This window comes from Oncorhynchus keta, chromosome 5, assembly GCF_023373465.1.
Source record: "Oncorhynchus keta strain PuntledgeMale-10-30-2019 chromosome 5, Oket_V2, whole genome shotgun sequence".
Taxonomy (NCBI): Eukaryota; Metazoa; Chordata; class Actinopteri; order Salmoniformes; family Salmonidae; genus Oncorhynchus; species Oncorhynchus keta.
Window position 1 is genome coordinate 3,413,576 of NC_068425.1, and position 26,871 is coordinate 3,440,446.

Consider the following 26,871-nt stretch of genomic DNA (forward strand, 5'->3'; position numbering starts at 1 on the left):
GCTGGCTCACGAATCTTATTTTCACATTGAGTTCCAGCAACTGTAGTGGATGCGTAACCACTAACCAGGCCAGCGCAGTACAGCTTGGTTTGGCTCGGCTCTGTTTGGCTCGGTAGTGTGAAAAGGGTACAGGAGGAACAAGCTGGTATGTCACGGCTTTGGCAGGAACAGTGCTGCATTCTGCTGCGTTAAACAACCAGGCTTTGCCATGAAGTCCTTTAGAGGGGCGTGAATGTGTTCAACCTGATATATGTAAGGATTTAATGCAAGAACGGAGTAGAATGACGTCCATTAGCTTTTACAAATCGAAACGTTTTTAATAGTCTGAGATCTAATAGCATTGATCATCTTTGATAGTGAAGCAAAATGCATGTTTCCCAAGCAAGAACGCTTCGGCAATTGATATTGTGTGACCTCACAACTTCTTGGCCAAACTATAGATCGCATACCAGCAGGCCAGCTTCAATTCATCTTGTTTTATGGCGTGTGTGTGTGTGTGTGGGTGCGTGCGTGCGTTCGTTTGTTCATTCGAGTGTGTGTGTGTGGTAGTACAGTATGCATTTGTGTCAAGAATTAAGCTATGAAACAGAGTTAAGTTCTCCAGAGTGCTAATCAAACAATAGGAGTTCCTGATAAAGGCAAAAAGAGATCATATTTGTACCGTTAATTGGCAAATGTATTATTATTATAATTATTATTATATTATTTAGCACTATTTGTTGATATTTATGGTTTGACATTTTTTTTGCGATAATTTAATGAACCATTTTTGCTTGTACTTCTATCTCTCTCTCTCTCTTTTTCTCTGTCACCCCCTAGTTGTAAGGTGCATGTTGCATGGCGTGTTGGGTGCTGTGAAGGAGGTGATCTGGGTAACGTTAGATGAACAGTATGGCTAATGACTATTGGCCAATCAAATTGTCACTACCAACCACACATCGCCATCCATTGTATTTACACACAGCCTAGTTCTAAGACATTATATAGGTCCATGAGTTTTGTCCAGACCACCTGATCCGACCAAGAAATTCCCAAGGCTCTAGTGTTCAGTGTTATATAACGAGGGCCCAGAGTTTTCCCCAACCCTGTGACCTGACCAAGGAAAGCCTCCCGGCCCTGACTCATGACATTACAATTCAACAAATGAGTCATCACTCTTGGTATGGCTGGATTCCGTCCAACGGTCACCAGCCGTTACCAAAGGCTACCAGTGTTTACTCATGGTTACCACGTTGTTCTTTCCCACCTCAACCTCTCCTGAGCAGGGCCTTTGTCCCTATCCCGGTCCTGTCCTGGTCTCAGTGAGCTGAGCTAAGCGAGGCTTCGTTAAAGTCTTGAAAAAAAACATGTCATTACTGTAGGACACGATAGGCCAACTGGTTGGGGGGGTATCGAGCTCAATCAACCCCCCACACGGTTTGTGGAACCCTGCGTGCACACACACTCTTCCTAACACACTCTTCCTAATCAACTAAGAGCTGCAGGGCTGGGATTGATGAGGGCTGTTACAAGGGTCGACGTCTCAAACACGGGAGTTTGAATAGAGAAAGACCAACGCAGGAGGTTATCCTACACTGCTATGCACTGTACCTTTGAATGATAATCATGTGTGTACTGTACGCTACACCTAAAGTGTCAGATCCATGTGTAAACATATAGAAAACGGTAATTCATGCTAATGCATAAATATACTGTAATTAGAGAGTAGACACGTGCACATATATTTTACACGTCATTCATTTGACACATTAACAGTACATGTTGTCAATACAGAATCCTGGAAATGATTGTACCCTCAAACAGGCACACAAACCATTAAAACACACACACTCTCTCTCATCACACCCACTCGGCCAAAGAGGAGTGGTCAGGTTGTGAGGAACACGATGACCCAGATCTGTCGCATAGCTGTACTACCCGGGCAGTATTACTCAGCATGCCTCCTGTTCACAGCACCAGCCCATGACTGGGTGGCTCCTATAGGCTATGCATTAATGTAAGAGCCTGGCGTCAAACTGATTGACGAACTAATCCAGCCGCAACAACATTAGCCCAGTGCTCCCCAACCCCAAACCTGCCCCATTGGTGTGGTGTTCGAAGTTCTAAATTCCAGACAGAGGCACAATCTGTTTTCTGGAGAGGATGGAAGTGCAGTGATGGTATTAACACCTGGTAATTGTGATAGTAATTCAGCGTTGGATTATTTTGTTTTGTGTTCTTTTCAGATTTTGTATTGTTTGTGATGACCCATGTTTTGTCTCTCATTTTGTTTGTTGGTTTGTGTCACTGTGAGGAGAGGGATGGGAGCCTACAACCTCTCCCCGTGCTGTTGGCGACTATGGCCCACATTTAATCAACTACAGATATTGAAAGAAACCGCACTACCTGCCGGAGAAAAAAAATCTGCATAGGCCAGCCTTCATTGCATTTCCTCTGGTGACCAGCCTTCGTTGCGTTTCCTCTGGTGACCAGCCTTCGTTGGGTTTTCTCTGGTGACCAGCCTTCGTTGGGTTTTCTCTGGTGACCAGCCTTCGTTGGGTTTTCTCTGGTGACCAGCCTTCGTTGGGTTTTCTCTGGTGACCAGCCTTCGTTGCGTTTTCTCTGGTGACCAGCCTTCGTTGGGTTTTCTCTGGTGACCAGCCTTCGTTGCGTTTTCTCTGGTGACCAGCCTTCGTTGCGTTTTCTCTGGTGACCAGCCTTCGTTGCGTTTTCTCTGGTGACCAGCCTTCGTTGGGTTTTCTCTGGTGACCAGCCTTCGTTGCGTTTTCTCTGGTGACCAGCCTTCGTTGCGTTTTCTCTGGTGACCAGCCTTTGTTGCGTTTTCTCTGGTGACCAGCCTTCGTTGGGTTTTCTCTGGTGACCAGCCTTCGTTGCATTCTCTCTGGTGACCAGCCTTCGTTGCATTCTCTCTGGTGACCAGCCTTCGTTGCATTTTCTCTGGCGACCAGCCTTCATTGCATTTTCTCTGGCGACCAGCCTTCGTTGCGTTTTCTCTGGCGACCAGCCTTCGTTGTGTTTTCTCTGGTGACCAGCCTTCGTTGTGTTTTTGCCAGTGACCAGCCCAATCTGACAAGGTAAAAAATCGGTCATTCTGCCCCTGAGTAAGGCAGTTAACCCACTGTTCCCCGGGCGCCGAAGACGTGGATGTCGATTATGGCAGTCCCCCACACCTCTCTGATTCAGCGAGGTTGGGTTAAATGCGGAAGACACATTTCAGTTGAATGCATTGTTCTACAACTGACTAGGTATCTCCCTTTCCTTCGTTGGGTTTTTGCCGGTGACCAGACTTCGCTGTGTTTTTGAGACTGATGACCAACATAAGCTGGTCACCCGCAAAACCAGCATCAAATCACATTATGCTGGCTTGAAAAGGAATTTATAATTCCTATTGGAATCTAGACTAAATAGTGATATCCAATAATTGGACCATTCATTCATTCACTCACTTTCTATGCAAAAATGTAGATATTGACCAGCATACACCTGGACCAGCATACACACAAAGAAAATGCTCTTCAGGGGTTCTTTGTCAGGGGTGATGTGTGTGTAACACTGCATATCAGGAAGGATTCACTACTGTTGTGATGGTTGTGAAGAACCACCATGTTTTCCGTTTATGCTATAAAATGCACTGTTAAAAGTGTGTTATTTTACGGTACACTACAGGCTACTGCTTGCAGTAAAAGTAAGGTAAACAACAAGTTACTCAAGTTTTTCTGACAAATTATTATAATATTTTTTTCACCTTTATTAAACTAGGTGGGCTAGTTGAGAACCAGTTCTCATTTACAACTGCAAACGGGCCAAGATAAAGCAAAGCAGTGCAACACAAACAACACATGGGATAAACAAATGTACAGTCAATAACACAATAAAACAATCTATATACAGTGTGTGCAATTGTAGTAAGATTAGGGAGGTAAGGCAATAAATAGGCCATAGTGGCGAAATAATTACAATTTAGCATTAACACTGGAGTGATAGATGAGCAGAAGGTGAATGTGCAAGTGGAGATACTGGGGTGCAAAGGAGCATAAAGAAATTATAACAATATGGGGATGAGGTAGTTGGGTGGGCTATTTATAGATGGCCTGTGCCATCTATAGGTGCAATGGTCGGTAAGCTGCTCTGACAGCTGATGCTTAAAGTTAGTGAGGGGGATATAAGACTCCAGCTTCAGTGATTTTTGCAATTCGTTCCAGCCACTGGCAGCTAGATAACTGGAAGGAAAGGTGGCCAAAGGAAGAATTGGCTTTGTGGGTGACCAGTGAAATTTACCTGCTGGAGCACGTGCTATGGGTGGGTGCTGCTATGGTGACCAGTGAGCTGAGATAAGGCGGGGCTTTACCTAGCAAAGACTTATAGATGGCCTGATGGGTTTGGCGACGAATATGAAGCAAGGGCCAGCCAACGAGAGCATACAGGTCGCAGTGGTGGGTAGTATTTGGGGCTTTGGTGACAAAACAGATGGCACTGTGATAGACTACATCCAATTTGCTGAGTAGAGTGTTGGAGGCTATTTTGTAAATTACATCGTCAAAGTTAAGGATTGATAGGATAGTCTGTTTTTACGAGGGTATGTTTGGCAGCATGAGTGAAGGATGCTTTGTTGCGGAAGACAATTTTATTTTGGATTGGAGATGCTTGATGTCTGGAAGGAGAGTATACAGCCTAACCAGACACGTAGGTATATGTAGTTGTCCACAGAACCGTCCAGAGTAGTGATGCTAGATGGTCGGGCGGGTGCGGGCAGTGATCTGTTGAAGAGCATGCATTTAGTTTTACTTGCATTTAAGAGCAGTTGGAGGCCACGGAAGGAGTGTTGTATGGCATTGAAGCTCGTCTGGAGGTTTGTTAACACAGTGTCAAAAGTATACAGAATGGTGTCGTCTGCGTGGAGGTGGATCAGAGAATCACCAGCAGCAAGAGCGACATCATTGATGTATACAGAGAAAATAGTTGGCCTGAGAATTGAACCCTGTGGCACCCCCATAGAGACTGCCAGAAGTCCGGACAACAGGCCCTCGGATTTGACACACTGAACTCAATCTGAGAAGTAGTTGGTGAACCAGGTGAGGCAGTCATTTGAGCCAAGGCTGTTGAGTCTGCCAATAAGATATTAAGGTGTTATTGCTGTAAGATGACAGTTTGCTGCTGAATGTTGGTTACTTGAGACTATACCCAACTGGGGGTTTGAAATGGTTGTTAATGACCTGAATGACCTGCTAACCCCACCAGGTCTGTGGGCATAACAGAGATTGGCCACAGAGAAACAACAAATGTCGGTACATATAAGTAAGTGTCTTATATCGACTGAAAGCTTAAATTCTTGTTAGTATAACTCCACGGTCCAATTTACGGTAGATATTACTGCGAAAACAAATGCCATGCTATTGTTTGAGGAGAGCTCCTAACAACAAAACACTTTTTTCACCGCGATAGGTTTGATAAATTCACTTATGAAAGTGAAATGTGTACTTACATTCTGAAATCTTGCTCTGATTTATCATCCAAAGGGTCCCAGAGATAACATGAAGTGTCGTTTTGTTAGATAAAATCATTTTTCATATCCTAAAAAGGTCCATATAGCATGCACGATCGATTTTGTATTTCCACTTGTTCAATTTGCAAAGAAAGGAATCTGTGAAAATCTCACCCTAAACGTGTAAAATCACGTTCATATGTATTCCTCAGAGATCCTAGAATGTAACAAGACTTCACTATATCGTTAGGGGTGTAGTACATCCTATAGGACACCATATTTGGTCAGAGAGCGACACCTTCATGGCACGCCGACGATGCGGGCGGTCTTCACTTGAATGACTGTATCTTTATCAAATAAGCACCAATCGGGGTCAAATAAAGCCAGCTAGATAGCCAGTGAGCTGGGCTTTACGGGAGTATATGGAAACCCTGTGTCTGTTGCAAAATGTAGGTGCTACCCTTTTGAGATAGCATGCCTTTTCCTTTTGGACCAAAATTATAAGAATATTCTGTTATGAAGTTATGAAAACTGTTTGTTTTGCAAATGTTGAACGTATAATAAGGCAACTAATACTGGAAAAGCTAAATCAAAGTCCAAGTATACAGATTTGACAATATTCTTGCAGAAAAATGTAATATGATTGCAAATGTCTCTCACGATTTGCCCATTTATACCTAGGTGACTTCACACTAAATGTCCTGCAGCTTGCTCATACTTCAAATTATGCGTCTGAACATACACTGCACATACATTGCTGCCATCTTGTGGACACCATCAGAATTACAACCAGAGTGAATGCTGGAACTGGGAACTTTCTCTTGCATTTCAAAGATGGCGGTAGAAAAAAAACCTGTTGTTTTGTTCTTTGTAATTTCTTCTACCAGATCTATTGTGTTATATTCTCCTACATTCAATTCACATTTCCACAAACTTCAAAGTGTTTCCTTTCAAACGGTACCAAGAATATACATATCCTTGCTTCAGGGCCTGAGCTACAGGCAGTTAGATTTGGGTATGTCATTTAGGCGGAAATTGAAAAAAAGGGGACTATCCCTAAGAAGTTTTAAAGAGCTGCACTGTTAAGAGGTAGCGGCAGGGTAGCCTAGTGATTAGAGCGTTGGACTAGTAACCGAAAGGTTGCAAGATTGAATCCCTGAGCTGTCCTTCTGCCCCTGAACAGGCAGTTAACCCACTGTTCCTAGGATTTCATTGAAAATAAGAATTTGTTCTTAACTGACATGCCTAGTTAAATAAAAGTAAAAAAAAAAAAAAAAGGTTACTGTGCATTTCAGTAGTGATGAGAATCCGAGGCTTTCTGAAGGCTTTGACGCTTTCACCAAATAGTGCTGAAAAACACTTCATTATCTGTTCACAAAGTTGCATTTCCTGGTCAGCAATAAATAGCAGCGTATGATTATCATATCAAGTCTTTCTTTCTCTACTGTTTTCATCAAAACCACTATAATCAGTTGAAATACCAGCTTCACATCTGTCATCATGCTTCAAGTTGACTATTTTTCATAATCTGAATCTATGACATCATTTAGGATGCTGAAGACAGAAGCGTATACTATACCAAATAAAACAAATGATTTGAACACCAGTGTAGAAAGTGTGGTTTCACGCAAAACAATTTTCTAAATAGTGTAGCCTTCAACAGGATTCGACCTCATACCCTCACGTCCTTGAATTGTTCCCTACTCTACCTGATAAAAGATTAAAGTATTTGTACAAAATCATTACTATATTTGTATTTACAGTGTCCAGTAGAGGTCAATGTTTGAAAGCAGCTTGGAGTCAAAGAAAGCACCGGAACCACGGCGAAAACAGTGGGATCTCTCATTTTGAAACTTACGGTTTGAAAAAAGCATGGGGTCGAACGAAGCCTCAGACATCATTGATGACGTACCACTGATAAGGGGATGTGCGCATCGGCACACTGCTTCGAAGTTAGCTGCTTAGCGATTTCGACGCATGCCTCTGGGCTCCGGTACCAAACGTAGCATGACTTAATTTCACAGTAACTTACTTAATGGAAATGAGTTTGGCTCGAAGTTGCTTTCTGAATTCTGCGTTACCCAATTGGCAACCAATTAAAAATTCACGGTAACGTAATAGCCAGTAACTTCTAGTAACTCACTGACAACTAACTGCCAGTAACTTACTGGCACCTTAACTGGCAACCTAACTGGCAGCCAGATGTCAGAAAGTTATTGTAAAGTGCACAGGAACTTACTTGCAGCCAGTAGCTCACTGTACCTTCCCTGAACCTTTCTGATTACAAGATAGCGTATCACATTAGGTGACAACTACTCAGCATTCTTTGTGGTGAGCGCACTTGGGAACCAGCCTCACCAGGCCTCAACCTCTTGGTTGGTAGCAAACTGACCGTCCTGTCACACCATCGGGTCAGTGAGCATGACAGAGGGCATCCACAGTAAGTTACTGTGAATTGTACAACAACTGCTTGCAGCAAGCTAACAGTAAGTTAAAGAAAATGAAACATGGTCTTCCTGATGAAAAACGGCCATTAAGTTACTGGGAAATGCACAGTAACCTATTAACAGCGCAGCTCTTGATTGTCACAAGCTCTTACAAAGATGTAGAACTGGGACCGGTCAAATGAGGCGCTCATCAACCTTCATCTTCTTCCATGATGTCATGCACAAACAAACGTTTAAGGGCATGTCGTTACCTACTGTGCTGGAATCAATCATGATCTGTCCAATTCTGTACTACCACGAAAATAAAAACCAGAAAAAATCCCTACCAACTTCTTCCTCACCGACTCCCAAAACCCCTCCCCAACCCCCCTACCCCATTCAACTTGACCTATATAATACTGAAACACTCCACCCATAGGATTGTTCAGCAGTTACATCCCCCAATGTCTCTTTTGCGGTTCTCCACAATAGCCTTGAACGGCAGGGTAGCCTAGTGGTTAGAGCGTTGGACTAGTAACTGGAAGGTTGGAAGTTCAAATCCCTGAGCTGACAATGTACACAACAGGCAGTTAACCCACTGTTCTTAGGCCGTCATTGAAAATACTAATTTGTTCTTAACTGACTTGCCTAGTTAAATAAAGAGAAAATAAAAACCTGGCATTGACCTTTAACCTGTGTTCTCTCCCCCTGCACAATTACAACACTTAACCTTCACATTACTCCCACATTCACTGTAATCATGTTCATCTTTACATATCCCATTCTTTGACATTTAAAACACTGCAAAGGGGACGGGACAAATCTCTGACATTGAAACTAAGGAATCCTCTCTGTACTTTCCCAGGCCTAACCTTCTCAAACCTGAGCAGCACTGATAGGCATCCACTTCTTTGACCCTCTTTCCTACTGATCAACCTTTTGGCCTCAGTCACTTTTCCTCCCTTCACATGTTCTTTAATGTCATCTGTGGACATCGATATCAGGACCACAGTGACGACTCCCCTCAATCTATAGCATAATCGCCAGGGACATGGCTTTTAATCTTCTTCCCCAATTAAAGCGTTTCCATTTTCAGAATCTTGTCTTGCTGAGCCTGTCTACCACACAATATTAACAGTCTACCATTTCCAACGAACCAAGCTAATTTGACCTACATTTTCCTCTACGGGCATTAGTTAGTCAGGTAGGGTGTGAATGAGGCCCTGTGGTCTTTCCACTCCGACACATTATTACTGTTGCTTCCTACCTTGGAGCTCTTTATGCTTTCGTTACTAAAACGCGCCACTGCTTTCAGTATCATGATCTCTCTTCTTCCTACGTCTTTCCACTACAGACCATTTCAGTCCTTGACCCTCATCCTCCCGCTCCATACCATCGGGACTGACACCCATATTTGTTCGCCTTCCAGCACAGCTGTTGCTTCATCAACTTTTTCTCCATTTCGTCTGCGCTACTCGCCACCATTCCGACTCCTGGACACCACACATTACACCTAGATGATTGCACCGGTTTTCAATGTCTGCACTCATTGAGCAGCACACTGCACAGTGCGATAGTTCTACCTCCTCAACCTTCATCAACATAACGATAAAACCTCTTAAACTGATTCATTACTTCCACTAACAATTGGCAGAAATACAACATATTTTAGACCATGCCCCCCAAATATGCTAATTTCCCCGCCAGCACATTGCCCCCACAAACATTTCAATGTGCAGTGAAAGTAAGGTAAACAACAAGTCATTTTAAAAAACAATAACACCTTAAATCAACTGTAAAAAAAAAGCAATAATTGAAAGTTAACACGCACAAAATGCGTATCAGCCAATGAAAAGCGTTGATTTAATTGCATGTGACCAAATGCTAAGTTGTAGCTGGTCCCCTCAGATAACATGGTACAAATGAACCCTATGCGAACTTCAACAGGTGGTACTGATTATGTCCTGGCACAGGTGCGTCAGACAATTAAAATTGTCGAAGTAGTTGGAAGTGTCCTTGACATAACTAAGTCTAACAGCATGTTCATCAAAGCAATTATCACATGTATTTATTTGACTGACTGGTCAAATTGCTCTCTGTGTCAAGTGCCTCGTCAACGTAATTGTTGCAGATTGTGGCAAGGGTTTGATTCTCACATGAGTCCCCCCCATTTTGAAATGTTGATTTACATGTATTGTGTTAGTGTGCAGTGCTTGAATTGGACTAAAATAGGTGCCGGTACTGTTTATATTTAAGTGCAGGAACTGTACAATACTTTTGAACTAATATTTTCTAAGGGTTGCAGTAGAACATTTTGAGGTGCCGGTACTCAGTTCTGGTGAGCTCGTGTCCAAGTGTTATTGTGTTGAAAAGGGACGCCTACAGCCAACAGCTTGAAAATGAAGATTATGAATGCATTTAATATGGAGCTACCTCTTTCTTCAGCCTTGCCCACAAACGCATACAAATCGTATTGCATCGGCTATATTACATGGTCGTGTACACGTAAATGTAGGGCTACAACATTTTCTAGGCTACGCATTATTAGAATCATCCACTTCATCGCATGCGTTTTGAATCGAGCATCAAGGACCGGTAGTGAACAGGTTTATGTTGTAAGGACCTAATTTATATTTTCCCCGCGAAAGCACATGGGTGTGTGTGAAACTCTTAAACAACAACGTGGGGTGTTCGTTTTAGCTAGTAGCCTAATCAAAGATGCATCATTGCAATATTGGCACACAACATTTTGTTACAGTAGTAAACCTTGAATTTGCAGGTTTACAATATCCCTCTAGTGGTTGACCTATTTTAAAGAAATTACATTGGTTTGGTCGATATAAAGTCTAAGATCGTTCATAGGCTGATGAAGAAGTTGTGCCAGGACATAATCAGTACCATTTGTTGAGGTTAGCATAGGGCTAACGTGTGCCATGTTATCTGATGAGACCAGCTACAATTTAGCGTCACGTACAAGTAAATCAACAGTTTTTAATTGGCTGATATACATCTTGTGCATGAGAACCCATTTAACTTTAAATGCTTGCTTATGTTCATAAGTATGGCCCACTGTATTTTACTGCAACTCAGTAGCAGGGAACTTATACTTATAGGATACTTCAGGCACAACTGAAGTATCCTATAAGTATAACTGTAGAACCTGTCATTGGTTCTACCTGGAACCAGAGGGTTCTTCATGAGAGGGTTCTAATTGGAACTCAAAAGGTTTCCCCTACAGAGACAAATCAAAGGGTTCTACATGGCACCCAACAGTCATTCTGAAAAGTACCTTTTCTCTCATGGCTAACTACTGTACCAGGAAGTTTGAATAGACAGGATGAGTGGGCGGGGAGCCTATATTCATGAGCTCGCTTTGACTGACAGCTCTTTGAAACTCCTATGTCAAGCAACTTGGCTGCAGTGAGCAGTGTTGCAGTAAAATCCTCTCAAACTAATTTAGTGGTTCACTAAGCAACTCAAACAACATTGAAATTGCATTAATGATATCATTTTAAAAAATATATATATACATCTCCAGTTTGGCATGTCTCTTGTGATGCGGTTCACAGCTGCACTGACGGAGGTGTTGACTTGACAACTGCATCGCGGTTTTGAACGCCCCCTCATCTTCTAAACCATGGCAGTCATTCTGAATGCAGACTGTGGGAATCCTCTCTGGTTAGATTCCAATAGGAATTATACTTCACTTTGTAAGTCAGCATAATGTGCCTTGATGCTGGTTTTGATTTAGCTGATGCTGGTTACCAACAAAAACACAATGAAGGCTGGTCATCAACAAAAACACAATGGAAACACAACGGAGGCTGGTCTGCCAGGATAACCAGCTAGACCATGCTGGTCAGACCAGTTAGATCCTACTGGTCGGCCAGCAGAACCCAGATCATGCTGGTCAGACCAACTTGACCAGCATCCGACCAGCACTGACCAGTATAGACCAGCATGAACCAGTTTGAAATGTATGCCGTTTTTTTTTTCCAGCACGGTTGCAGGTTTCATTCAGAGTATTGATGCTGTATTTTAAGGGTAGATGTGGTTTTACAAAATCAAAATATCCAATGACAATGTCTGTGAGACGGCGTAAACCACAGCGTGGTTGACCTTTTATCTGTGATTGATTGAATCGGATCCCAGGTTTATGTTTGATGACATATGATGTGACTGCCTTTCCGCCCTCATTCATTCCTAACCCAGGGCCACATGCTCTATGATCAGTAACGATGAACAGAAAAAAAGTCCTTCATGACAACGAAAACAACACAAAGAAAGGATACATTAGGAGGAGATGTGGCTGCTTTGAGTTTAGAGAACAGAGGATGGTCAAACCGATCCTGTTATGCCACCTAAACCTGACAATTATACTGCTTGGTCAGATGTGTTGAGGTTTATATCCACTTTTTCCTCTGAATTGTATCTGGGAAAAGAGCAACTCACTCTTAAAGGGGTGGTGTTAGATTTTCGCTTGCTTTTAAAGGGGTGGTGCTCGATAACGGTCATGTTCCCCTGCTCAGACGTTGCTGACGGCACAGTCAATGACGTGGCATGCAACCATTGGTTGATGCATGTAATGTCCGAGCATAGTAATGTGACATTTCGCTCACTCTTAAAGGGATGGTGTTAAATTTAGGCTCACTCTTAAAATGTGGTATTGGATATTTGGCTCACCCTTGAAGAGGTGTTGTGAGATTATGGCAGATGTAACAACATCTTGAGCTTGTGCTCTACGGGGTCATTCTCCAGGGTATTGACATCTGTTCTCTAAAAATGTCAAACAGACCGACACAAGTTGTAGGAAATGCTGAGGAAGTAGTGGCAAAAACGGCATTCTGAACGCCAACGCAATCACGAGTTGGGAGTAATGCAAATTCGAACACTAATCTGGCATAATAATATGTGCATAGAGGCTCTCCACAACAAGAAAAGGTGCAAAAACGGTGTTTTATGTTTACGTTCTACTACATCCCTGGGGAAGAAGGTAGGCTTGGACCATGAGAGGAAGTATGGGCCTGCATTCACAAACCGTCTCAGAGTCGGAGGGCTGATCAAGGATCAGGTCACCTCTGCACATTCAAATATTATCCTATTCATTTTAGTCGTTATGATCTAGAAGGTCAAACTGACCCGAGATCATTACTACTGTGACGGGGGCTCCGAGAGGAAGGTGTAAATGGTGAATAAGGGGAGGCAGCCAGGTTCGGTTGGGCCCGGTGAAGCTGTCAGTGTTTTCGTAAGGTCTTCCACCACACACGCACGCACACACACACACACACACACACACACACAATAAATGTTCTGCTGATGTTTCTGTTCCCAAATCCTGACGACTTCACCAGGTCCAAGTTGGTCACGTTGTTGTTATTCTGGGGAGGTGCTGAATAGAGCTTTGACTGTATGTACTGTATGTACTGTCCGTCCGTCTGTCCCTCTGAGGTCCGTCTGTCTGTCTGTCTGGAGGATTAGAATTCAGTGTTGGAGGCTAAAACATCTGGATGCTGAGTCTGCCCTCTCTCTTTCTCAATATCTCCCTTTTTCTGAGAGACATATGAGTGTACTTCCCTCTCTTTGTGTATGCCAGAGGGAGCTAAAAGTCACCGGAGCTTGACACCAGCTGTTTTATCCATCAGTACTCCCCCTACTATATTCTACTGTGCTGTACTGTGTATGCTGACACTACTGACAGAAAGCACCATTTTGTATTGATGTGGCAAAATTTTGATGCCATATTTTCATAACTCATTTTCCTGTTTTGTCCTGTCTCTCCCGTCTGTCTGTCTTTCTCTCTGTCCCTTGTCTGTGGCCTTAACACTTGATTTGGATTTTCGGTTTGACTGTTGATTTGGTATGATTTTTATTGTTTTTGTTTTTTGAAACCTATTTATTCATACCAATCGCTATTCCTTGCTATTTCTAATCCATTATATATTTTAACGCAACATCTTTCTCTGACATCCAAATGATATCCATATCCTCCTTAAACATGAAAAAATATCATGATACTCATTAAAACATTTAAATTAACCACAAACATTTATGCAATTTTCCTTTATTTTGTACCAAATGTCCTGCATTTAAACTGTTTTTAAACCCTAAAACTACTTTTCCCAAAAACACCACTGTTAACTTCTGTCACCTCTCCGGTAACCCCTTGACCTCTAACCTAATGTAACCGTCTAACTATGACAACACGGTCACCACAGCGACAGGCTATGAGAAGTCTCGCAGCCTCAATAACATTTCGGGCATGTCAGGAGCCCCCATGCGCCTCACCCCCATCACCAACCCTTTCGAGCCCCCGGGAACCAACCTCCGCCGCTGTCACTCCCCCATCCCCTCCATTTTGTAGCGTCATGATGTGGAGAAGCAAGCCAACAAGTCAACTACAGAAGGAGCATCAGGAAAGAGAGACATACCAACACCACTGTAATCCCAGTGCTCCCATTTATATTAGTCCAATAGTGATAATGATAATGAGCTGTAGGGGGTGCCATTTAGCCACATTTAATAATGCTCTATATTGAAAGCCAGGTAGAGGGGGACATGCAGTGTATAAGAGACTTAGAATGAATAGAAAAAATATCCACTATGACTACATGCACTTTCCCACCACATGCGATGTGCAATATGTTAAGCCGAAGCAAAAATGTTAAGAGGTATTCAGCCGTTAGTCTACAGCAATCTGTGAGAACACACATCACCACACATACACTCACATACACCCTCGCTCTCTCTCTCACACACACGTATACTCTCACACACTTGCCTTATTAACAGGGATTGAGTGTAGGTTAGTGATTTGGACTGATAAATAATGTAGTGAGCTACAATAGCAGGCCTCCCTGTATTATAGTGTGCTGTTCTTGCATTCCGTATTGCCACTAATCCTAAAGAGCTCCTTAGTCAAATGAGACTTGTTCTGATACTCTACACCCCCACACGACATCAAGCCTCAACAGCAAACCCATCCACTCACACACACACACACGCATCACTTGTATTTGGGATGAGGAACACACTTACAGTAACTAACACCAACAAAATATTGAATATATATTCAAATGCATGCATTCGTTTTTTTTGAAGAAGAGAAAAAAAATCAAACAAAGAAATTCTTATATTTAACAGAAAATCTTTGAAAAGAAAAAGAGGCAAGCCCAAAGTAAGAAAATTATTTTTTAGTAGCACCCATAAAACAAGCCATGTACTGGTTAGTGCTAGATCTCCCAGGGGAGATGACTCAATGGACCGTTAAATGTGTTTCCGTGTGCTGAAAGTAGACTGTATCACACACACAGGCACACACATACACACACTTATAGAGACTCACGACCGATCAAACAGCAATGTATCATTTTAAAAGCTGGGGGGTGCTAGAGAGTTGTACTATACTAGCATTCATTCACTACTACAGTTTTTATCATTATCATTATTGATGTTATCAGTGCCATGTAGAGAGCTGGAGAGAACGCAAAGCGTTCTGGGGCTTTTGTGCAATACACAGACTCTGATGAAAGCCTGAACAACGGCCGTCAATGTTTTAAAGAAGAGATTCCGAATAGCATCCTAACCCACAGAGAGGGAGGACATAACAAACTATTTTTATAATGGTTTTGAGGATTAAAGGGCAGAAGGGATGGATTCTCTCTTCTTTCTCTAGGGGGCGGGGTTTAGGTGTGGTAGAGAAGATGGGGTGGGGGTGGAACTCTCATTCCCATTGGTCGGGAGCAGTGAAAGGGGCCATCGAAGCAGGGATCGGTATTTCTCATCATTGACCATATACCGGCCCTACCCGCCCTCCCTGCCCTCTTGTATGCAGGTGCATGAAATGAAGCTTCTTTCTCTTTTTCTAAATAATGGCTCCTCAGAAATCAAATCTGTACACATATCAAACTATACCTTTCAGTCTGCACATGTCAGTGTCAGGAGGGTGTGGCTATAATCAGAAAGTGACTTCGGGGTCACCCGTTAGACAAGAGATCAATTTCGGTCTTTTTTTCCATCTTCATCATCGATCTCCCTTCACTTCCTCAATCGTTTGTTTTTGTCTTCCTGTATCGAGCATTTCACCACATCGCCACACTCACAATGACTCTTATGATTTGAGTGTAGTGATTTATTTTTTTCAGTTTTCTTTTTTTCTTTTTCTCTTTTGTCCTTTTTACCCCCCACCCTCCCCACCCACCTCCCGGTCCTGGCTGCTGAACCATCGCTCCTCACAATAAAAGAGGGCACCGTGAATGGAGGATGGACTGACAGCGCTTGGTAGAAGAACAGAACGAAACAATGATCAAATGAACAAAAATGGCAACATACATAAATAGAAATATGCAATGTATAGAAATATATTTGTATCTATGTATAGTTAATCCTATGGAGATATGCTGTATAGCTGTGGTGTACATGGGACTTGTGTGGCTTTGTGCACACAGACATGCATCTACCTTTGGTCCAAGATGCAAGAGTGCCAATTCATCAGAATTACACATCACTCCTTTCTTTCTCACTGTTTTCTGGGGGGGAAGGAAGTGTTGAAGGAGGACAAATGTTTTCCCTCCATACCAGACATCAGAAAAAAAAGAGACCAAAACTTCCTAAAATCCCAATTTCTTTTGAAATTTTGTTGAAATCGAGAAGATTGACGAGGTTATAGTGACAATGTTTTAAAAAAATATATATATATATCTTGATATACCCAATGTCGATATTTTAATTATTGTCACTCTTATGGATTGTAATATTTTCATTTTAGTGGTTGATTTACAGAAATGTTTATTTTTGTATTTTCCGATGTTACTGTCGATTTTATTATTGATATTTATTGGCATCGAATGTTGCCGCCTATTAAGGTAATGCTTATGTCTCTAACTGTTCGTATCCACTTCAGTTGCTTGAAATGTGTCTGTTTGATTTGATGCGATTATTTGGGGGGGGGGGTTGACCTTCCCATCTCTCCCCGTCCTCATCTCTCACTCTGCCACCTGCTCCTCTCTCACTAGAGACAGAGGGTTGCGTAAGAACTGAAGGTGAAATCTTTTCACATTTCGTAGAAATGGCATTCTCTATGACTCACATTAACATTAGCCTTATACAGGTGTGGACTGTATACACTCTAGATAGTGTTAAGCTAAAAAAAAAGCTATTAGGGCAACCTCGCTCAGCGTTCGAAGCAAAACGAAACAATGAGACAAAACCCTTAGATAATTCAAAGCTCCGGACTCGTTCGGTTGAGAACTGTGTCCTCTACAGGCTCAAGTGATGCTGTGAGACGGTTTGACGTTTTACTAGTTTAAAATATGAACTGTTGTTGTGAGTCACGTGACATAACTCCATATCTGCATTTCATATCTGCACATATCCAATAGTAGCCCGAGTGCCAGCTGATTCGTGCTCTACTACCAAGTCCTTGTCACTCAATTGTCACATCAAACATGTCATGTTTAGCTTGCCAATGACATAGGAGTTGGCCAGACGGCACAAACAGATCTGGGACCATGCTAATTCAATAGTAGTGGGTGAGAATCCGAAAAGCCTTCATCTGTGTAGTTTGAGGTGGGAGTGACAGGGAGGGTGAAAGCTTGACCTATAACTATGGTTGGGGTGGACTCCATTTTGATTGCAGTCAATTCAGGAGATGCATTGAATCTCAATTCATTCATTGAAAACCGGCTGTTATATTAAATGTCGGATTCGTTTCAATGAATGGTTTGGATTTTTATTCACCTCCAGAGTTGATATAATATAAATGGAATTCACCCCAACTTGCACTAGTACTCTACACCCAGAGTAATATATATGATAATATAGTTATATATGGTAGTACACACAGACATATTCCCTATATGTGGTTTTGTTGACACCCAGACACCAGTCTACAAACGACCAAATCTATTTTTTTCTAATTGTCTCTCTTCATCCCTACCTTCCTCCCCCGTCTTCTCCCTTGATCTAGTGCTTTGGGATTTTGTTCTTGTTTTATAGAAATTCTTCTTATACCTTGTTATTGGTCCAAATGTTCTGTACAGTTGTAAAGTTTTGACTTATTTCAGTCTTCATGGGGTTTCCATTGCAAGCAATAAGGGATTGATATTGTCTATATCCATCATCAAGGAAATGTCATTTGAGAAGACATCAGATTTGATCATAAGCTTCATGAATGTGTATATATTTACTGTATATATTAAGTGCATATGAATGTGTATATTTCTATACACATAACATATAGACTAACAGCATGCTATTAGGGGAAAAAGCACTCGGCCCTCACAGTTTTGCTTGCGAAGAGTTGGGCTTATATATGCATGCTAAGATGTTCTAGGGTGGAAGAGACCATTGGTACCCTAATGGGGAGGGGGGTTTGGGAAAGTTTTATTTTTTAAGGATGGGGAAGGGTAACCAGTGGTCTTGTGTAGCCGCTCTGTTATTTCTTATAGACCTTACTAGACTAACTGGTAACAATAATTACTTTATGATTTATCATTTTTGTTATCTTTTTACAGAGAACTATTCTGAGAGCTCAGTGCTTCTCAGGTATATGCAAAAAGAAGCAGTAACTGTGAATTAATACTAGAGAAAGAAATCGACGACTTCCTTTTTCCACGTTAATCGGAACAGGTCCTCAAAACTCAATTTCCCTCGGTGAAAACCACATCGGCCAAAGCCCACCCAAACCTTACCGACTTCTCTACACACTTCCTCTCCTCTCTGTTCTCCCTCTCTCTTGTTCCATCAATCCATCCTGTTCTGTCTTGTCCCTCTCTTGCTTGAAATATCCTGAGATACAGTACATACCCAACATTTTAGGGGTTTAACGTTTGAAACGATACGATAACCTCCACTATGTGGAGGGAAAGCTCACACAACTTTTGCATTATTAGTGACATTTTTTGTTGTTGATAAACTAATAACCTGTAACCTGGGATATAATGTGCATTACTTCGTTTTGCTACACCTTGTGGTTACATATTAGGACAGTTATTGAGTCATAGCAGATAGAAAAACTAACCTTGACTGTCACGAACAATCTACAAATAGACTATACTTGCCCTCTGGTGGTAGAATTCACACGTAAACAACCGTAGGCTACAGACATGGATGACTCATTGTTGAGCAAAAATGCTTATGCTACTTCCTTGTGCATCCTGCACATTCTTTAAACTTAGATTGCATCTGAAATGGCACCCTAGTCCCTATATAGTGCACTACTTTTGACCTATTTGACCTATTATAGGGAATAGGAATATTCAATACCCACTGGGCACAACGTGGAATAGACATTGAATTAACATCTGTTAACATCAACGGGTAGTGAATACCCCCCTCTTTGACAAGCAGTAGGAGGTGAGCATGTGACATTCTAGAATGTATCAGTAGAGGTTGTTGTGATAGGTGGTTATTTAGCTCATTATTGATGGGCAAGTTGATGGTTTAGTTAGTGGGTTCAGTTAGTAGAGTGACGTTCAGGTCTGTGTAGCATGTTTTTGTTCAATCATTGCTTCAGACACTTTTTTTTTTTACCCAATCCTAAGGTAGGAGAAGGACTTTTAAGATGCTGAGATGGAGGATGTTTTGTAGTCTAGCCAACAACTGACGTAAGAAATGAATTGAACAATATCATCAGTGCAAAGTTTTTTTTGTTGACGACACCTCTGTCTTCCCCCTTTTCCACGTTTCCCCTTCCCCTCTCTTCATCAGTCTCCCTCCGTTCACAACTCAGGTATATCTCTCTCTGTGTTGCTTTAAACCAGTGCTTCCAGACGTAATGTCTATCAGAGACGAACAGAGAGAAGGTTTGAAACGTTTTGCTTCCTCTCTACTGTATGTATGGACTTGTAAATATTGTACGTGTCCTGTGTTCTCCTCCCAGCTCACCTCTGTACCCTGTTATGTGATTCTGAGGTTGTTTCGTCCCTCCACTCTCTTCTCTCTCTCTCCGACACACACGTTTCACCCCATCTCAACCTTTCCACTTTCTCCTATCATTTTTTTTTGTGTTGGTATTTTGAGATGTGCTATCTCGACTGCTTCCATCACAAAACCCAAAACTGAAACAACAGACTCTGGGGAAATGAAAAGTCCCATAAATGTTAAAGTTTCATCTCCCCTAAGAGTGGATTACAAACGTCTCCCGAGGATAGGAGTGGACAGAAAAAAAGGACAGAAAGACTGTCAGATGTTACATATAATGTTTTTTTTTGAGGGGGGAGTAGGAACTGTATATTAAAAAAAAAAAAAAAAAAAAAAGGATTGTCATCAAAGGAAGAACCATGAAATGGAGGACAGTTTGGGGAAGAAAGAAAAAAACTAAATGAGAGGAGGAAGTAAGCTGATCACTTCTCAGTGTAAGAATGTGTTTTGTGTTCTGTGTGCTGTTTCGCTCTGTGCTTCGTGTGCTGTGTTTTCGAAGTGTGTGTTTGCGTGTGTGTGTGTGTGTGTGTGTGTGTGTGTGTGTGTGTAACAGTGTTTTGTGTTGCGTGTGTTTCTGTGCTTCGCTCTGGTTCATGTCAAATATTTTCCTCCATGTTGCCTATCTGTTTGTGTAGACTGTAGGATACATACAGTACTTTCAGAAAGTATTCATACCCCTTGATCTATTCCACATTTTGTTGGGATACAGCCTGAATTCAAAATGGATTCAATATTTTTTTGCTTCTCATCCATCTACACACAATACCACATAATGACAAAGTGAACCCTGTTTTCAGATTGTTTTTGTTGCAAATGTATTTAAAATGAAATACAGAAGAATTTAATTTACGTAAGTATTCATACCCGCATGAGTCAATACATGTTAGAATCCTTTTTGGCAGCGATTATAGCTGTGAATCTTTCTGGGTAAGTCTCTAAGAGTTTTGTACAACTGGATTATACAATATTTGCAGATTATTCTTTTTAAAAATTGTTCAAGCTCTGTCAAGTTGGGTTGTTGTTCATTGCTAGACAGACATTTTCAAGATTTTCATCCTAATTTAATCCACCCCCCCCCCCCAAAAAAAACTCCCTAGTCTTTGCCGATGACAAGCATAACCAAAACCAGATTGCAGCCACCACCATGCTTGAAAATATAAGGAGTGATACTCAGTGATGTGTTGGATTTGCCAAAAACATAGCATCAATTTCTTTGATAAAATATATTTTGGAATATTTGTATTCTGTACAGGCTTCCTTCTTTTCACTCTGTCATTTAGGTTAGTAATTGTGGAGTAACTACAATGTTGTTGATCCATCCTCACTTTTCTCCTATCAGACACATTAAACTCTGTAACTCTTTTAAAGTCACCATTGGCCTCATGGTGAAATCCCTGAGCAGTTTCCTTCCTCTCCGGCAACTGAGTTAGGAAGGATCCCTGTATCTTTGTACTGACGTTGTGTATTGATACACCATCCAAAGTGTAATCAAATAACTTCACCACGCTCAAAGGGAATATTCAATGTATTTTTTTTCACCCATCTACCCATTTGGAAAACCTCCCTGGTCATAGTGGTTGAGATGTACTACTCGACTGTGGAATCTTACAGATAATTACCGCGTTGAGGTAGTCATTCAACAATCTTGTTACACACTATTATTGCACACAGAGTGAGCCCATGCAAGTTATTAGATGACTTGTTAAGCAAATGTTTACTCCTGAACTTATTTAGGCTTGCCATAACAAAGGGTTTGAAGACATTTTAGTATTTCATTTTGAATTATTTTGTAAAAAAAAAAAAAAAAAATGTAAACGTAATTACACTTTGACATTATGGGGTATTGTATGTAGGCCAACAAAATGTGGAAAAGTCAAGGGGTATGAATACTTTCTGAAGTGCTCTCAAGTCTTGGTCTGTGTTAAGCTAAACTAACATTCCTGGTGGGCTGTAGTCCTGTGTGGGAATGACCTCCAAAATAACTGACTCAGTCCTTTTGGCTGGAAAAGCACCCTTTTGGACTATGACTAACCAAAGAATTAAGAGGTAGGCGAACACCAGCAGACTAAAACAGCCCACAAGGACTGAAACCACCCACGCCAATTGTATTGGTCTTTCGTTTGCTTTATCCACTGTCGACCAGGTGAATCATTTGCTTTGAACAGTTATACTCATCATAAGTAAACCCATCCAGTCATACAATCAAACACCTGGAATATAGCTATTGAGAACGTTAAATGAATTCAAACTCCCATTCAAGCTCATGTTAGGTTAATCGTATCAACTAAACTACCCTGGATCATGTAGGTTTTTAAACATCCAGTCGTAGCTGGTTGATATTTTAGGTTTGCTGGAACTTCCACTGATTCTTATCCTTGTTTCTCTCCTCTTTTTTCCCCCAGTGTTGAGTTTCTAAAATTCCCCTTCCTGTCCAAGAAGAGGAACAACCATAGGACACAATTCACCCAGAGCTCCCTACTGGATTCACTGTGGGCTGGAGGAATACGTAACCGGAGAGAGAGAGAGAGAGAGAGAGAGGGAGAGAAAAAAGGAGAGAGAGCGAGAGAAAGAAAAAGAAACTGAAGGTGATGGCGATAATGGGCGGATGATAGAGGACAACGAGAGTCAAAGAGATTTGTTCATCCCTCCGCACCAGAAGCATCCTTCGTTCCTGTGGACTCCTCAATCAGCACCATGCTGTAGAAAACAAACTCCAGACCAACACAACAGACTTACAGACTGAAACACATACCTTATGTCAGCATACTTTACCGTGTCTTATTATACTAAGTTTATTGACATTGAAATCCCAGACAAATTATAAAAGAAACAAACAATAGAACAGAATGCCCCTAGGAAAAAGAGCCAAAGAGTTATGGGACAGTAGTACAGTGTTCCACAACGTGGTCGTCATCCTACTGTGTCATAGACAATTCATGCTCTTAACCACTGTCAAATGTTCCCTTGGACAAATGACATGTTACTGGCTCTCAGATACAGTATATTCAATTGTTTTTAAATCTTCCTATTTGGTACTTCAAAAGATCGGACATACAGTACGGTAGGCAACATAAACAAACTGCTGCAGTGGTCTGAGATGACTCAACACAGTCAGTGTGGATGTGACTACAGAAAAGGCGAGCCAGGTGCTAGCCAATGGCAAAATACATTGAAATAACAGTCATTTTACTGCTTTGCAGCCAAACACTATGCAAAGCTAGGAGGCCGAATGACCATTGCGTCCAGTGACTCCTGAGTCGGCCCACAATGGTGACGCTACCTGCTTATGTAAAGTCAGTCACAGCTGTTGGACTGTTTTCAGTGATTGACAGCCCTTCTCTTACCCTCTCACAAGAGTCCTTACGTACTTACACACATACTGAATGATGGGCCACAATAGTAGAGCTACCAGTTATATAGTATACCAGACCATTGGTCATTTCATAGAAACCTGCACATAGGTCTGACATACGATACACTCCCTGACTGACTGATGCTGACTCGTGTTGCATGAGAGAGGGTGTCGGCTGACCCTAACAGACCTACTCATCGACCACTTTGAAGGATTTGGGCCTAAAGAAAACCAGAGTGTGTGCGCTGGAGAGTTGAGGAGGACGCCAAAGGAGAGAGACACTGGAAGCATGACCGCAATGCGCATGCCAAGAACGCCAGCGACTGCTGGGAAAACGAGGACATTACGTTGCCCTCTCTCTTTCTCGCTCTCAATCGCTCCCTCTCTTTATCTCCAACCCTCTGCATCTCAGCATTGCTGCTCCTCCTCCGTAGCAAACTGCATGGCATGATCGAGAAAAAAAAAAACCTGAGGAACGAAACGTAGAGAACAAAAAGGATGGAGAGACCAGAGAGACTTTATTTTTTAAACCAAACAATCATAGTCACATCAACCTTTTTCAAAAAGATCCAATTGGTAACTATTTGCAAGTGTCAAGATAACAAACGGTCAACTGCACGTTGAGAGGGTGGCTACTGTAAAGGTCTCTCTCCTTTCTGTAGAAAGGATGAAGGTCAAAGAGCACTGCACCTCTGGGGGATCACAAGGAAGTGCGAGAAAGGAGCGGGAAGAGGGTGAACGTTGATAAACTATTCCGGGAAAAAGTGAAAATGCATTTTTATTACTTTGTTTACCAGCATGACTATTCTGCATGAGTATACTTCTGCAAGCCCTAACCCCACCCCCCCCCCTCCCTAAAAAAGAGGGCTAGGAATTGAAAAAAAATGTACAAAATCGAGACGAAACAAAAAATATTTATGTTATATGCAACTCATTTTAAAAAAGAGCAGGATTATATAAAAAAAAATCTATATTTTGTTTTGGGATAAAAAAAAAGGAATAACGAAAAAAATATATAGGATTGCAAGATACACATTGAACAATGTTTTCTTAGACAAATAAGATAAACAACACACCACAAAATCTACCAGAGATGAACTGTGCGAGGAACTTCCCCTGATACTACAACTACTCTACTACTACTTTGATGACAACTCTTCTCCCTCTCTGCTACTTCTTCTTCTACTGTTCTCACTCTCTGGTCCTACCGCCCTGATTGCGCCCCCTGCTGCCAATTCACTGTCTTCCACCCCACTGTCCATCCAGGTCCCCTTTCCACTGTCTTGTCTGCATAACTCTGTTTAGTTGGACTGTGCTCAGATCCAATGGGTCATATTTACTAGGATCCAAACGGGCCGGGAACGGACTACACCTAAACTTGTCTAACAAGTTTTCCGCTGCAAACCTGTTTGCTACGGTGTGCACCAATGAATACGACCAAGATGGACTCGGTGTTTTTGTTCTTTCAGTCTCGTGCTCAAGGTTGGAGATGGCAGCTTCACCACCGGGACGCGGTTGTAGACTCTATAAGGTCTCGGCTAACTAAAGCAGTTTAGCGATACCTAGCAGAGATTAAACCTCACCCCGTCCCCAGGCTAAAAACCCACTGCGCATTGGGAGAAAGTATCTGATCTGGTGAACGAGATTAGCGATGACCTAACACACAACAAATAACATGGTTTGGATTGTGTAGCCCAATAATACTGTAGCTCTGACCCTGTACTGTAGCTAGCACCTGTAGCACTGCGCTGACTGGCCATAGATAGCGCCATATTAGCTCAGCCCTGATATTGTAGCTATACAATGCGTAGCTTTGTGCTGCTATGACATAATGTACTGTAGGCCTATCTCCCGGATTATGGGGATGTGTATAACATGTCGTTGTGGCATTTAACCCCCAACTGCTGCTGGTGCCCCCGGTGTTGGTGAAGCAGCCATCTTTGCTCCATTTCCCAGGTGGGGATAGCATATTGGCCAGGAAAACTGCTGTTCAAAGATGCGTGAAGGGAACGCCAAAACTGTCTTATCTATTCTATTCTGTCATAATGAGCTTTGTTGTCGTTTCTGTTGATGAACAAAAGCTCTCGTTGACCTTCCACTACCCCTGCCTGTTTCGCAGTATGGCTGTGTGCATCGCACCAGGCACCTCACCACACTCTCAACAACAGATTTTTGGGGTTTTATTTCCCCCTTTTTTCCATGTGTCTTTTCCAAGTGATTTCGTTGTTGTTGTGTTCTGTTTCTAGGCCTGTATGTATAGGTAATATCGCCAGTCACGGCAAACCCTTAGCTAGGCCCACATCAGAGTTGAGATAATATGTCGTTTATCCCCAATGAAGAGTGCCGTCATCTGAGCCGTGGTTCGTCTCTAGGTGACACTGGTCTAGCCGAGTGTTCCAGCAGAGCAGGGTTCATCTCAAGGGTGTTATTTAATGTTACAATGGGGGAGGAGGAGAGGAGCGTTAATGTTTGTGGGAGGGGAGGGGGGCGTCACTTCAGACCGTGTCAAATACAATTTGGGTCACATTCATTTGCATATTGCTCGTTTTAGATTTTTGTCTCAAATGAGTGTTAACTTGTGTTCACTTCCCAAAACTGTTCCTTTGTTTTTGTTTCTTTATTTGTTATTAGGCAATGATGATGATTTTGATGATGTTCCAGAGAGGCTGGGGGCTAACTACTGAGAACTGAGCAACTAACTATGCAAGAGTTTGACTGTAGCATACGATTAACTTCAGTGTTTCATTGTGCCAAAGGAGTTCAGTGTGTTGGGTCTGTTTGTCTGTTGTGTGGGAGGGCAAGAATGGGGTAGGGTAAGGATGGAAAAAGGAGGCAGCTACTATATCTAGCATGGTGCATTGTTTACTGAAATGAATGGGGGTGTGGGGGTTAAAGTAATTAGAATAGGGGCCCCCCCTGAAGATCTCTGGAGTTTGCTACTCAGGATATGTCCCTGTACTCGCAGTTTTCATTTGATACACTGGATCTCTGTCATTCATCACCTTATGTCTGATTCCTCCCCCTTTTCCTTCTCATCCTCAACCCCATTCCTTTCACATTCATTCCTTCTCAACACCTGCCTACTCCTTCTCTCACTCTCTCCCTTTCCAAAAAAAGTTTATTATGGCACGATGTTTGTTATAAAAAGAATGATTTGAAATGATAGAGATAAGTAACCATAGATTATGGAAGGACGCATCACTACTAGACATTTCATTCTGAAGATGGACATGATTGTTTGTGAGGTAGAGAAGGAGAGGGATCGGGTGCAAGGTGGATGGGAAGAAGAGGAGATGGGCACAAATGGCTTAGATACAGATAAAGACAGAGGTGAATGGATCATACCCCCCCCATCAGCCTTCTGGTAGCACACCCCACACAGACACGTTAAATGGAAATATAGACTGTTCCATTTAAAATGTCAGGGGGGGTCTATAGTCAGAGCAATAATAATAATGTGTTCCAAACCCTCGATTTTGTGGGGGAGTCCAATGCCATTTACCTATACTTACTGTCAAAGCAAGCTTACCACCTGTAAAAAAAGAAAAGAAAAAAGGAACCTGTTACATACTTTATTCTGTATTGTTTTCATCTTGATTTTAAAGCATGCATACACATCTAGTCTCTCCGAGTTTTGGGATGTGTTTTCACAAAACAGGTGGTAAATATACTGTGAATAACCGCCATCTTAT

At 42.0% G+C, this 26,871-nt stretch overlaps 1 protein-coding gene across 3 annotated transcripts in view; it reads left to right on the plus strand.

Moving 5' to 3' along the window:
• The window catches only part of LOC118384125 (potassium voltage-gated channel subfamily C member 1-like), a 104,667-nt gene extending 78,063 nt beyond the window's left edge, over nucleotides 1-26,604 (plus strand). Inside the window, exon 4 of one of the 3 annotated variants that reach the window (XM_052518477.1) lies at nucleotides 22,230-26,604. In XM_052518477.1, coding sequence (XP_052374437.1) covers nucleotides 22,230-22,243 — 14 coding nt within the window. In that variant the 3' untranslated portion in view covers nucleotides 22,244-26,604. Of the gene's footprint in view, nucleotides 1-14,123; nucleotides 16,078-16,148; nucleotides 20,126-22,229 lie in introns of those variants that run through there. The other 2 variants (XM_052518476.1, XM_052518474.1) reach the window with 2 other exon arrangements.
• The last annotated feature ends 267 nt before the right edge of the window (nucleotides 26,605-26,871 follow it).